The 15096-nt window shown below is 46.1% G+C and overlaps 1 protein-coding gene across 1 annotated transcript; it reads right to left on the reverse strand.

Moving 5' to 3' along the window:
* Window positions 1-5276: 5276 nt before the first annotated feature.
* LOC148825466 (globoside alpha-1,3-N-acetylgalactosaminyltransferase 1-like) lies at window positions 5277-14316 on the reverse strand. The gene is made up of 7 exons (XM_088926317.1): window positions 14271-14316; window positions 14038-14116; window positions 11378-11422; window positions 10717-10764; window positions 7902-7937; window positions 7444-7578; window positions 5277-5964 (listed from the first exon to the last, which is right to left on the reverse strand). The coding sequence occupies exons 1-7, from the start codon at window positions 14314-14316 to the stop codon at window positions 5277-5279; spliced, it is 1077 nt and encodes a 358-aa protein (XP_088782443.1).
* Between the last annotated feature and the right edge of the window lie 780 nt (window positions 14317-15096).

Consider the following 15096-nt stretch of genomic DNA (forward strand, 5'->3'; position numbering starts at 1 on the left):
GTATATCAGGACACACACACATGCACACCCCTTGGACAGGACACCAGTCCATCACAGGACATACACACACGCACAGACGCCAATAAACTTACCAATTTAACAGACTGTGCACCAGCCTATTGTTGGACTGCTGGGAGGAAACCAGAGCAGCTGAAGAGTAAGAACACGGAGAGAACATGCAAACTCCACCCAGACAGCTCCAAGGTCAGGAATTGAACCCAGAGCTGTGAGGCAGCTATGCTAACCACTCCACCAGTGTGCTGTCCACCACGTGTACCAAGTTTTGCCTTTTGCATTCGGTTAACCTGTTAGCCACGTGATCTAATTTACCAGTTCAAAAAAGGCACGGCAGCACAGAGACGGAACACACCGGCAACGATTTTGTGCTCACAGATCGGAGCTTCTGCCGTGATGAAGAGGACCGTACTCCGCCACCTGCTTTTAACAGGTCAGTGTCTTATCACATCGATCACCGGTAACCTGAACTCGTGCCTCCTTTATTCTGATCATTGTTTTGGGATCATTTGGATTATTTCACTGCACGATTGTTTGCCAAGTTCCTTCTCATCATACTTAACCGGACCTCGAATAGGTTGCACCACAGGCACAGAGCCGAGTAGCTGACGTGTTGCAGTAATTGTTCCATACACTCACATCCTTACACTTATATATAGCGCTGTTCTGGACACTCCACTCAGAGCTCTTTCGAGGTAAGGTGGAATCCCACTACTACCACTTGAATGATGTTCCAGTCCGTTTGTGGAGTGGAGAGGAGAGCAGAGGGATGAGGCCAGTTATTAGGAGGCCATGATGGGTAAAGGACATGGGGAAATTTGGCCACAACACTGGGGTAACCTGGGATTTTTACTAAGCACAGAGAGTCAGGACCTCGGTTTCATGCCTTAGCCAAAGAATGTCAACTTTTTACAGTATTCGGGCATTTGGACCCACACAGACCGCATGGTGAGATCACCCCCTGCTGCCCCCACTAACACCTCTCCCAGCAGCAACCTTAGTTTTTCCCCAGAGGTCTCCCCTCCAGGTACTGACCAGACTCACACCTGCTGAGCTTCAGTGGGGCTGCCAGCAGGGGGAGCTGCAGGGTGGGATGGCTGCTGGTGTAAAGGACCGTCTCTCGTCCAGGGCTGTGAGTGCTGACACCCCCCAGCCCCGGCCGCACCTTCCTCTTCGAACAGCCCCAAGACCTGGCCCGAAGCCCGGCGGTACTGCTGGGATGGGCGCGGCGACCTGGCCTCCGTCCTGGCCCGGCCGACACCCGGCGGCTCCTGGAGCTGGTCCAGGGTCCCGCCTCGAGCTGGGCCTGGCTGGGACTGTATCGCGACGGCGGCAGCTGGCGGTGGTCGTAGGGCGAGGGGGAGGGGAACAGAAAAACTTTGTCTGCTACCAGCGTGAATATTCCCGCTCCGGAATGGGATTGTTAATGCATAGCTTGGGAAAGGGCTCTGTAGCTTAACCAGTAGTTAACAATAATTGCTTACGCTTATATAGCGCTTTTCTGGACACTCCACTCAAAGCGCTTTACAGGTAATGGGGACTCCCCTCCACCACCACCAGTGTGCAGCATCCACCTGGATGATGCGACGGCAACCATAGTGTGCCAGAACGCTCACCACACAGCAGCTCTCAGTGGGGAGGAGATCAGAGTAATGATGCCAGTTCATAGATGGGGATTATTAGGAGGCCAATGGAAAGTTACACCCCTACTCTTTTTGAGTATCATCCGATGGGCAGTGCCTTTTTACAGTCCAGTGTCCCCGTCACCTTACGGGGGCATTTGGACCCACACAGACCGCAGGGTGAGCCCCCCCCTGCTGGCCCCACTAACACCTCTCCCAGCAGGCCGGACGTGTTCTGTGATGGCGGTGTAGTGTGCCATGACATCATACCCCACAATCCTTTGCGTCGCCCCTCCTCACTGTCTGTAGGTCTTAAGGTGAACGCAATGCACATGCTTCATCTTAATGTATCTATGCACACCTGTAACCCTGAGTGGGAACCAAGGTGCTGGTGCAACGTTTAGAGTTAAGAGGCCAACTTTAGTGGGAGAGTAGCTGTGAAAACAGACTTCCACCATCAAGCTTAAAATCCATTTCCAAGAGGAATAAGGTACTTGTCTATTACTATTTACTGTTTTTAAGGGTTATGAGTACATTATACAGTGGCTGGTGCGTACTCCCGCCCGGAGATGAAAATGTATTCACCCCCCTGGACTTTTTCACATTTTAAGATGTTAACCCTTTACAATTTCTCATATTAGGAATTATCTTTTCACAGACCCCAGCTTGCTCTCCATGAGACACATGGACACACAGGTAAGGAGAGAGCCTGGGGGCAGAGCCATTGTACAGCACCCCTGGAAGAGTTGGGGTTAAGGGCCTTGCTCAGGACCCCACCAGAGTAGGATTCCTCTGCCAGCTGTGGGATTTGAACTGGCAACCTTCCAGCCACAGGCACAGATCTTGAGCCACAGAGCCACTGCTCCACCCTGGGCCAGCTCACAAAACGAAATGTTTCTCACGGGTGGGTGTTTCCAGTGACCGGCGGTGGTGGCGGCGCTGCGCTCCAGTACACCCTGATCCAGGAACAGAAGAACTGGACCGATACACCAACCTGGCGGTCATAAAGAACCCAAGTGACAACGCTGCAGTCAACAAGCCAACACCAGCGGGCTGGGCATCTTGTGTGTTCCTGGTCTGAAGAACAGCATTACTAGACCCAGATACACAAGGCTTTAGATGCAAGCTATAATCTAGAATCCTATATCCATATTAATAGTTTCTCCTGCAAGACATGCAAGACGAGTTTATGCTCTTTTTCTTTATGGGATTTCTTTAAAATTGTGTAACCTAGTTTCCCACGCTTTAGTTGTATTATTAATTTGCAAAATTGTAATGACTATTTAATTGTTAATGTGTGATTGTTTCTAGAGACGCAAAGTTCCGAGTTGTGAAGGACAGGTGTTCTTCTTTCATAAGGTTAGGAGCTGGACTGTTACGGAACGTAGTCACTTCTATTATAAATCAGTGTCTCTTTTATCAGTATTCTGTGCTACACTGAGAAATTCTAGTACCACTCAAGATGATTTAGAATTTGTTTTCGTACACTGCCCAAGTGTGAGCCTTTAGAAAAATGAAAAATGTGACATAGCCTGGGCAACAGGGCCCTAGTTATCGAAACAGGTTACGCATTCTCAGAGCAATGTGTGAGTAATTTGCCAAAACCAGAGATCACAATAGTGTCGTGAATACTCACGACAAACACAACTACAAACTTGATCTGGACATTTGACTGAGACTCTTGAAATTTGCCATTTTAGTTTCATACTTGCACATGAGTCCTAACGATTTCAGCTGTTCATCTCATTTTAGCGCTAGGAAATAAAATATTTATTTTACGTACAGGTTTTATTTTCTAAAATAAATGTCATTATTTATATATTTATTATTTCATTATAAATCGTAAGTATTTTCATCATCTTTAACATGTCCATAAGGACTAGCATTCTGCCTTGTCACTGTGCACTGTCGCGATGAGCAGCATCTGACTCAGCTGGGATAATAAGGAGTGATAAACTGAGCTGTCAGACCCTTGCTAACAACTACAAGTGAAAGTAAATGGGAGGTCCTAAGTTCGTCTGATAACTTGTGTCTAAAAGTGTAAATAAGATGTTGACACAAAAGGCGTGATGCTAAGATGACAATCTAAATAGATACTTTATTGATCCCGTGAGGGAAATTGCAGTAGGGGTTGTGTGACTGTCTTAATGCTTAACAGTGTTTAACATAATAGCTCCCTGGCTGAAAACCTAGCACCTCTTCCTCCACCTCAACTTCACCCTTGTAGCTGTCTCCCTGGTTCATTCCTCATGAAGGAGGTGGGTTATGACAGTGCTGATCTTCGGCCAGTGCTCTCGGTTCCTCAGCCAGGCAAGCTAATGTCAAACACTGAAATATTAAGGAAGTATGCAAACCCCCAAACCCCCTATTGTCTTAAATGTACCAACACAAGCACAAAAAAATGTAGAAACGTATCAACAATTGTGACGCGTCTTCATGGGGGAACTGCAGTCCCAATTTCTCATACCGGTGATTAAGCCCCAGTAACAAAATAAATCCATGGACGGTTTAGAAAAATTGGATAAATTCTGAAATAAGCACAAAGTCATAAGCTTTGTGCAAGTGCCGTGACGCACCGTGTTGTTGCAAATCCCTAGTCTCCCCACAGGCGAGGGCGAGAGTTCCCACAAAAAGAGCGTCATGATGTAGCCCTTCCTGCTCACTAGTTCACTGTGATGACTGATGTAATGCGATGGATGAGTGAACAAGTGCAGGTGGTGCAGAAGACATTTCACTCCAGAAATGTTCCAACACGACCTGCATGCAGAGTTAACAAGTCAGCTCCACGTATCGGCACAACAGCCTGGAGGTTGACAGCAATATTTCTGTTAGATCAAAAGACACGTATCCGCAAGCCTGCTTGTTTACAGTGTAATAAAGACCGCTTCACCTCAGCCGAAGTCTTGTTGCCTCACTGAATCTATTTTGTGATGCAAATTGGAGGTTTTACAAGTTACTGTGTACATTTTACTTTTATTGTGGTTTGAAATGCACTCATCAATGGTGATTCTCTCTAACCCAGACCTATAAAAATAGCCGTGCAGCTCCCCTTTGTTTTAAGAGTGCACGTGCAGCCTATATCAGCATCTTGCAAATATGCAGCAGATCACTGCAGATCACATGAACAGAAACTTTCACCAGGACCTTGTGTTATATTGCAGATAGGGAGTTTTTATTTCAAAAGCTCTTGAACTGTATGACAAAATACAGTGACAAATTACTCGTCCTGCACGTCTCTCCTCGCACAGAACGCGTGTCCAATTCCAGGAGGCATCCCTGGTTTTGCGTCCCTGAATCGGATAAAGGGGTCGGAAAACGGAGGGATGGAATGAGATTAAAACGTGTGTGTGTTCCTGTAAGGTTGAACCGGCTGCTGTTGACAGTTGGTGGGGGGGATGTCAGAGGTTGGTTAAGCCACTGTGGTATGTTCCCGTAACAGATTCAAACCCAAGACGCAAAGCCGTCTCTGGACGAATCGCTTGGACGTGGACGGTTGACTAAACCCGTCTGAACCGCTAACGTGACAAATCGTCTCCGGGAAAACGCCTCATAACCTGTGACAGGATGTGCCCATCACGCCTCACTTTCGGTCAGTACTGGCGGCTCAAATGCACATCCGGGAGGATCCGCTGCAGCTGTCTAGTTATCCCGGACTTCGGCGAGGTTCTTCCGGACAGTGGAGAAGCGGATGACCCTGACCTCGTTCACACGCTGCTTCTGGTCGTCCCACATGTACTCGGAAGACAGCAGCTTGGTGGGCTTGTTGCGGATCAGGTACTTGTTCAGGTGGCTCTCCTCCTGCCAGGCCGCCTCGATGTTGTTCCTCTTGTCCACCAGCAGGTTCTCCTGGCAGGTCTTGACCAGCCGGTACACGTTGTCGACGAGCCCCCCGAACACGGCCGCCTGGTAGTAGAAGTTGCCCTGGTTGAAGGGGACGTAGGCGGTGGAGGCCGGCCGGCGCTCGTAGGGGAACTGGTCCCGGTGACTGTAATAGAACCAGGCATGCACGGCGGCCACCAGCTCGCCCAGCACCTCCGCCCCCACGCGGTTCTGGAAGTGCATGTCCACGTCCAGGCAGTAAATATACTGGGCCTCCCGCCGGATCTGCTTCTCGATGGTCTTCCGGATGATCTCCATCCTCCTCAGGGAGATCTCCTGCCAGCGGTCGAACTTGGGCACCTGGATGGCGGTGAGGTTCCTCCCGGGGGCCAGGGACACCTTCAGCACCTCGCCCGGCTGGTCCGTGAAGACGTAGTAGTGCACCCGGAACCCCACCAGGTAGTGCTTCTCTGCCGACTCGAGGAACCCCTTCAGGAAGCGCATGTACCTGGGAAAAGAGGGGGGATGGTTCGGGAACAGAGGGGATGTGGTGGTTAGTCTTTGCTTCTTTGCAGTGATGGGGCCCTGGGGTGCTATTTCGCATGATCTCACCCTGGGTTAGAGTGGGTTTCCTCTGGGTGCTCCGGCTGCCTCCAACAGTCCAAAGATGTGCTGGTGGGTAAATTGGCATCTGGGGAAAATTGGCCCTGCTGTGAGTGTGTGTGTGTGCGCGTCTGTCTATGCATTTGCCATGAGATGGACTGGAGTCCCATCCAGGGTGTACCCTGCCATATTCCCGCTGCTTTCCTGGACACTCCACTCTTTTTTCTCTACCCCTCGGAAGAGATATTTTCCCTTTCCAGGGCCTTTTCAATAGCGGATCCTAAATTTCAGCCCTGCTAGAGATTTTTCCTGTCGACTCCTTTTTCCAGGCATTTTCGAGAGCTTGCCTATACGAAGTGAAATGTATTCAAAAATCAACACTAAGAGTTTAGCCCCCCCACCCAGAGCCAGTTAAATCTCCCAGCCTGAATTTGTGTTTTGCTAAAATGGTTTACCCCTCAACCAGGAATCCAGAAGTGAATTGCATCGACCTCTTTTGCCCTTGAGGGAACTTGTCTTGCACATCAAAAGCTCATGAACACGTAACATTTTCGACAATAATAATACGTTACAAGAACAGTGCAATACCATAATACAAAACATTCAACGGCACTGCTCAATCAGAACTCCAGTACCATTAATAATAATAATAATAATAATAATAATAATTGATGCAATAATTGATGATGCAATGGCAGCCATAGTGCGCCAGAAAGCTCCCCACACACCAGCTCTCAGTGGGGAGGAGAGCAGAGTGATGAAGCCAATTCATTAATGGGGATTATTAGGAAGCCATGATTGGTAAAGGCCAATGGGAAATTTGGCCAGGACACCAAATTTCGAGAAACGCCCTGGGATTGTTAATGACCACAGAGTCAGGACCTCAATTTTACGTCTCATCAGAAGGACGGTGCCTTTTTACAGTATAGTGTCCCCCATCACTATAATGGGGCATGAGGACCCACATGGACAGCAGTGTGAGCACCCCCTGCTGACCCCACTAACACCTCTCCCAGCAGCAGCCTCAGCTTTCCCAGGAGTCTCCCATCCAGGTACTGGCCAGACTCAAACCTGCTGAGCTCCAGTGGGGTTGCCAGTTGTGAGTTGCAAAGCAATATGGCTGCTGGAATTAGATTTGAATCAAACAATTAGCTTGTAAAGAGTCCAAAAACAACAGTAGTGATAAGAGGCCAGCCTCTTTTTGTTTTAGTGTTCAACAATAGAATGCTTTTAGTTAGAAAGAAAGTAAATACTCTCTTAGTCATGATACAGGGGATCTGGAACAGTGCCTCCTCCCAGAGTGTAGGAGAGCACATTCTAAAAGAAGTCATGGATACAGAAGACATATTTTTGTTAAGTACTCTTTGTGATCAACACGTCTTACTTGCCGACCGCGAAGACGGTGGTTGCTATGGTGGCATTGAGGGGTTTGTAGATGCTGTCGATGATCAAGGGGTCAAAGGTCCCATCCCAGACGATAGGAGCCATCCAGGGGGTGACGGTCAGCACGTCTCTCCTCCTGTGACACAAAATCAGAAATCAGAAATCTGGAGACCCCAGTTCCAGCTGGCGCCTCATTTTTACTTATGATCGCAGGGATTGAAACCCGGAGGTGACAGTGTTATGACACAGACCAGCCAGGAGAGGGCAGCAGCTCAGATGCATTGTCTTTATTTCCAGGCAAAGCCAACAGGAAGTGTCAAATTTCCTTTACTTATCAACTTTATTTCATTTAAGGGCTGTCAAAAGCATCTAGTTAAAAAAAGAAACGTTTCAGTTTGACCATGTTAACAGCAAGGCAGTCAGACTCAACATGAGAAATATGAGGATTTGAATACTCACAGGGGCTCCATGACTTTGGTCTGTTTGTAAACTAACCTGAAAGAAGGAAGACAAGGGTTTTCATTTGACATTTGTCAAGCAGATCATCGCTTGGACTTGGGCAACTACAGGATTAATTCTGATACTGAATTATCAAAGTATCATTAAGTATTATCCAGGTGGGACTGCACATTGGTGGCGGTAGTGGGATTCCCCATTACCTGTAAAGCGCTTTGAGTGGGGTGTCCAGAAAAGCACTATATAAGTTTAAGCAATTATTATTATTATTATTATTATTATTATTGACCAACAGATGGAGCTGGGCACTCTTAAATCTGTGTGAGCTGGGATTGCATTCATCACACATTTAAGTCGTGCTGTTGTAGTGACAGGCAGGGCATGTTACTTCTCCTTGATCCAGCACAAAACACTTGTCCAGTCGTGCTCCGTGACACTGTTAGGACATCAGGGAGGTAAATCTGTCTTGCTAATGACGCCTCTCATCCACTACATGGGACTGTTAGGCAGCAGAGCTCTTTTGGCAACAGACTGCTCCAGCTACAGTCTTCAGGGGAACGTTTCTGCAGGTCTTTCCTCCCGGCGGCTGTCAGGGTGTATAACGCTGCCCTAGGCTAGGACTGTTAGCCCTTCATCTGCTCATCTATGGACAGCATGTTACACTCATGCACTTTTTGACACTGCATTAATATACCATTTATACAAAATGTTTTCTGGACATTTTGCACATCTTTTATTGCTTTACAGTGTCTATAAACATATTTTGCACACACCCATATTGTCAATTTTATTTATTTTATTTTGTATTCTACGTACTTATTTAATTATTCTAATGCTGTGGTTATTCTGGTTTTAGCTTAGTCTGATCCTTGCTTTTTTTGGGCTGGGCTGCTGTAACGCCTCAATTTTCTCTTCGGGGGTCAATAAAGTCGTATCTTACTTTGAAAGATCTCCAGCAACAGCAATCGACAGTCATACGGTTGTCAGATATACAGTCCACACAATTATTGGTACATCGATGTCCAAAACATTTCCTCTTTACAAACAAGAAATGTGTATTTGTCGTCTTTAGTGTGAGTGATATAGTAAGTAAACTGCTATATGTATTTTATTTTGGGGATAATTCCATTTGTGCAATAAGATGTCTGGACTACATTCCCCAGAATCCTCCGGGGGATGAAGGAGCTGCTGCTTTTTTTTAACCTGGTTTTAGTCCCCTTGCCAATTGTCTTCCCAAAACTGGTCAGATGACTAAGGGCAGCACTTCCTTAACCTACAGATTTCTGGGAAATGTGGTCCAAACTGGGCTGTGCTCTTACAGTACATCTAGTAGACATTTGGGTCCAGGCCAGTGATTATAAGTACTGGAGCTCTGGCATATCCCCCTTAACTGGTAGCATGGAGAGCCCACACAGACTACATTCCACCCTGGTGATTAAAGATCAGCAAGCTACACAGTAACTAAGGCCCATGATATCAATAACTGATTCACTTAAGACATTACGTGCCCATTATCCAAAGACCACTATGGAACGCTATTCAAATCAGGGGATGGAATGCAACTGATGGAAAAAATACGATACAAAACTTTATAGCAGACATCACTTGAATTCATTATTGACTGGAAGCCAGTGCAGGGATGCGAGGACTTGGGTTATTCTGAAGTAAGGTATAAGACAGCTCCAGAGATAACAAACAGAATCATTGTCATAGAGAGGTACTTCAAGATATGTTCACTTACTTCCCGACTGGATTAAAAAGGGATAAATCTTAAGACAAGCGTTTTACGTAAGACATTGTCAAAATCTGTACTCTTATAGCATTAAGGGAGAGACTATACCGCCATTTTGTCCCCATCCGGACCAACGCATAAACTACAGTTAAGAGTTCACTTTTCATCTCCATAAGCAAACTATTTTTAAGCGTTTCTCCAAGTACTGCAAATGCAAATGTTCTCCAATATCTTCGAAATACAACCATAAAGTTTGTTTTCACAACAGCACAACTTGTTTGCAAGAAACAAATCAATTGCATAATATTGACAACAGCACTTCAGACAGAAACTGCACCATGGGCGTATTATAAATATTGTTCCCAGCAAAATCAAAACATAACACCAATGTTATTTTCAACATCCCTTGGGAAAAAAAAAGCACATTTCCAGAGTTAAAACTAACTTTACATGCTAAAGAAGCACACAATAAAAGTTTTTTTCAACTGGCTAAAGAGAATGCTGATATAACAAGTAGAAATATTTATTTCACATATTTGGAAGGCAGAGAAAATCCTTCCAAAACCAGTCTTCATTAAAAAAAAAATCACACACAAAATTCTTTTTTTTTCAATAATCTCGGTTATTTTTCATCTAAGGCAGCAAACACACAAGAGAAGACCTGGAAAGATAAAATTATATCCTAGGTGTGCCACAACTTGCAAAACAGACTTTTGAAAAATGTTTTTCCCCTTGTTTTTGTTCTGGATATTTTTATCCAGTGTTTCTGGCTAGATCTCCAAGGGGGTCCCTTCAATTCAAGACCCTCGCCAGGCCTGTTCTGTGTATCCTTCCCAAGTCAAAGTTTGCTGGGCCTGAAATCCCATTTCTGAGGTTTTAAACAATTTAAACTGAACTTGCTAATGCATTTTCATGTGTGTGTTTTCATTTGGTGCTTCCAAGTCAAATCATTCTAACAAGCTAGTTCACAAGATAACGTGGGGTTGAATTGATTAATTTAGGATTCTTTTAGGATTTAAAGATGACTTGACTTTTACCAGAAACTCACTGGAAATGTTTCTCAAACGGATGAAAGACAATACCTACCCCTCTGGACTGACATTAATCCCTGGAATGTTGTTCCAGTATTTCCTACTGTATTTGGGAGGGGCACTAAGAAAAATAGAACGGAGAAGAGCTGTTATTATCGAGAAGCCCTTAATAAAAGGAGTTTAAAAGGCTTTCTTTTTAAATTCTCCCAGGCTTTGAAGTACAACCATGTGTGGAGCAGAACAGGTGCTGGGAAGTAAGTTTTTTTTATGCAGAAGTATTCAACATAATTCCAAAGATTTGTATCTAAACCTGGGCAGCATGCTGGCACTACTTCAGAGGACTGGGGCCTTGAGTTCAGTTCCTGAAGCACTGTTTGCGTGGAGTTTGCATGTTCCCCCTACATTTCGAAGGCTTTCCTCCCACTGCCCAAAGACGTAGCAGTAGGCCAACTGGCTTCTGGGAGAAGAGGCCCTGGTGCGAGTGTGCACGTGAGCGTGCGCGTGTCTGTGTGTGCTCTGCAATAGACTGGCGGCCCATCTAGGGTAGATCCTACCTTGTGCCTGTTGCTTGCTGGGATAGGCTCTGGCTCTTCCATGACTCTTGACTGGATAAAGAGATTAGAAAATAGATGGATGATATATACAGTATATAACCTAGACATATATGTCATGAATCTTAAAAGGTCTTGATAGGAGCATCGCTGAAGTATACTTACCATGCAATGCGACTCAGAATCGCTGGAGGTTTAGTGCCTAAATATCTGTGGATGAAACAACACCAGATATTCATTACAAATGTGGGGACAAACCCTTTTACATCATGTTTTCATAACCTTATAACTCCTGTTCCTGTATCTCCTGCTATATCACGTGGAGGAAGACCTCATACTTTACGCAGCAGCACGTGGTCTCACACGCTCATGAAGATAATCCAAATCATGCAAAGTGCCTTTCTGTTCAAGTTCCTATTCAATGCTCTGAGGATTTGCCTGTACAAACAGGCTCTTAACTGAATGTGGCAATGTCAGTGTACATCCTTGGATCATGGAGTCATACTGTACTGGACACAGCAGTGTGTTCGGGAGAGATGGGGGGGAAACCGATGAAGCAGGGGGTGTTCATGTTGTCGCAAACTCGCCTTCGAGTTCCCCCGAAGCGTGACGTGATGGAGCCCTTCCTGCTCACTAGTCCCTGTGATGATTAAGGCAATGTGAGTTATGGAGGAATAAGTCCAGGTTGTGCAGCAGACATTACACCACAGAAATGTTCCAATGTGATCTGCATGCAAAGTTAACAAGTACGCAGTATTTGTGGGCAAAACCGACTGGAAGTCGAAAGGAGTATTTGTACTGGATCAAAAAGAGACAGATCCACAAGCCTGCTTGTTTACAATGTCACAGGGCCGCTCCTCCTCACCGGACATTTTGTTGCCTCTTTTTGAATCACAGAACATGGTGCTGGGCAGACCTGGAAATGTGATCTATTACTGTTACTGTGTTACTGTGCACATGTTTTTTTTTTGCAATTTGAAATGCACTCATCCCTCATCCACGCTGGATCTTTCTAACCCCAAACTATAAAAACAGCGTTCCCCGCTCCTCTTCAAAGGGATAACTGGGGCCAGGTGGGTGAATGAAACAACCTTTATAAAGCCATCGGGGCTGACTTAGCTCAGCCCTGCTGGATATAAAACTCACTTCAGCTCTCGTCTTCACCATGACCTTCCCAGCACTATTGACTCTACCCTACAAACACAGACGCACTCAGAGGATAACACACATATCTTCACAACGAGCAGCTAACTTCTTCCCAGAACTACATAACACAGGGAAAAAAAGCCAAGAAGGAGCTGAACAACCATTGACAATTTCCATCCTATGTCACGCCACACAGAATCCCATCATGCTTAACCCTTGTTCAGGCCATTCTGATCATTTGAATTTCTTTATGTACCCAATCACTAGGACTTTGACTCATGAGGTCTAGAGGTCTTTCCTTCCCTATTCTTTAGTCTATTGGAAAGCACAGCTTGAGTGTGATGCATTTTGGCTTAATCCCATTTCACGTGACCACGTGCAAGAATCTGAATAATTCGGTGTATGCAAAACAAAACGTTTGAACGCTTTCAGTCTTGATTTTGATTCATCACCCATTTGTTTAGTGAGGCAGCTCATGCAGAATGGATTACAAAAGAATGCCTTTAGGGATTTGTATGCTTACTCTGGCACTACATAATCATTATTAATTGTTCTATTATCCTTATCTTATCACTTTCAGACACATTTTGTGTTAATGTGTCTGAAAGAATGAGGATTGGAAGGCAAAGCACTTCAAGCAACATTCCAGGGAAGCACTTCAGTCAGCCAACTCATAAGAGGCAACTCTAATCTCATTTTTCAAAATTCATTGAGAGAGAAAACACAGACAACTTCTTTAAAATGAAAAGTGAAACACTGAGCAGGGGACAAAAGTGCAAATTGCAAGGAAGAGCACTTGGGGACCGAGAACACGAGGCACTTCTTTACACAAAGGGTGGTGGAGGTGTGGAACAAGCTGCCCAGCCGCGTGGTTGAAGCCGATACCCTGGCTTCTCTCCAGACACAGCTGGGTGAGCTCCCTCCAGTCAGGACAGGAGGAATATTTTGCTCAAAGAAACGCCACTCAGGATGACCAAGAGGTGGATGGATTGTCTATGCCTTAGGTAAGAAAGAACAACCAGCACACCAATAGTCCCACCCACGGCTCTCTCACTGACACTGCAACACACCACCCACACAACCATAAACCACCGGGCGTTATCATTTGAGTAACTCAAGGTTACAAACACCCCCTCAGGGGGGTGGGGATCTGAGCACAAATGGAGAGCTGAAATACAGGAGAAAAACAGCCATGCAAAGGCAACATTCTGGCAACACTGTAACTAACACTGTAAATAACTAAGTTATTTGTCTTAGCCTATTATTTGTTATTTGTCAACGCATTGCAAAACTGTAACTTTTGGGTTGCGCAAGCAGGTAAAAAATATATGATTCAGTGGTGCAGTTGCTAGCATTGCAACCTTAAATCACTGGGGGCTCTGGGTTCACTTTGGGACCTGGGGTGCTGTCTGTGCATGTTCTCCCCGTGTCTGCATGGATTACCATGGGCAGTTCCAGCTTCCTCCCCGAGTTCCTGGACATGCTGGTAGGTCAATTGGAGTAATGTGTGAGTCAATATCGGTGTGTGTGAAAGACAAAGTGAAAGGTAAAGTGGTGATCTGTTAATGCCGCCAAAGCACGAGTATTCTTTGAAATTCTTTTGACAAAATAGACAGTTTTCTCAATCTGGCCGCATCAACCACGGCCAAGCAATAAAGCAAACTCTGGGCTGTACGTACCCGAACGTCACTATAACCCCCAGGACAAATCCTGCCAGGGCACACTGCAAATACTTGGAGGTGGTGGTGGCCATTTCTCCTGCACAAAGAAACAGAATTTTTTTTAAAAAAAGACTATGACTAAAGGAGGGTAGAGATGTCGGGTGTGATGTCACTGTGGCTCGGGTGTGATGTCAAGCCAGTGATGGACTGGCGTCACAGCAACCGGGTCTTTACCTGGCACGGCGCTTTACCTGCGGCCAACGGTGGGGGAAAAAAAAGGGGGAGACACACATCCATGGTCCAGGAGCTTTTTGAAGCCACTCCTTTCCGATCATTTGTGACAGAACGAGAAAGGCTCAGGTTTCGACTCAAGGGGTCAACATGGGGCGAGGTCACATCTGGCTCGCACGAAGCAGAATTTCTACCTGAACGCCGATTTGCTGCGGCCTCGTACTGCGGGCCTCCGACAGAGTGAGCTGTATCTTCCAAAGGATTCAGGCCCCCCGTACACCAGTAGCACCGTGAAATGTGATGTCAAGCCAGTGACCTTGCGGTGGACTGGCGTCACAGCAACTGGGTCGCCAATGATGTCATTGGCACGGTGCTTTACCTGCGGCAAACGGTGGGGGAAAAAAAAGGGGGGAGACACACATCCATGGTCCAAGAGCTTTTTGAAGCCACTGCTTTCCGATCATTTGTGACAGAACGAGAAAGGCTCAGGTTTCGACCCAAGGGGTCAATGTGGGGCGTGGTCACATCTGGCTCACACGAAGCAGGATTTTTACCTGAACGCAGATTTGCGGTCCCACACATTTTATTGACATTCATTTTGACTGACGGTGCCGTTCTTCTTCCTTCATTACCTACTGTTGAATTCCACTGCCCCTCAAGTGCCGGACTGTGCTGTTACCCCCTGTTCTGCTCCCCCTCTTCACCCTACAGTATATAAGGGGGGGGGGCACCCCAAACTTCCTTGCTCTCTTATGCCCCCTGGCCAGCTACAAGAGACTTGATTCAATTCACGATGCTTTATTGGCATGACCAATGAATAAGTCAGTGTTGCCAAAACATACACAA

Source organism: Atractosteus spatula, chromosome 10, assembly GCF_055471065.1.
Source record: "Atractosteus spatula isolate fAtrSpa1 chromosome 10, fAtrSpa1.hap1, whole genome shotgun sequence".
Lineage (NCBI taxonomy): Eukaryota > Metazoa > Chordata > Actinopteri > Semionotiformes > Lepisosteidae > Atractosteus > Atractosteus spatula.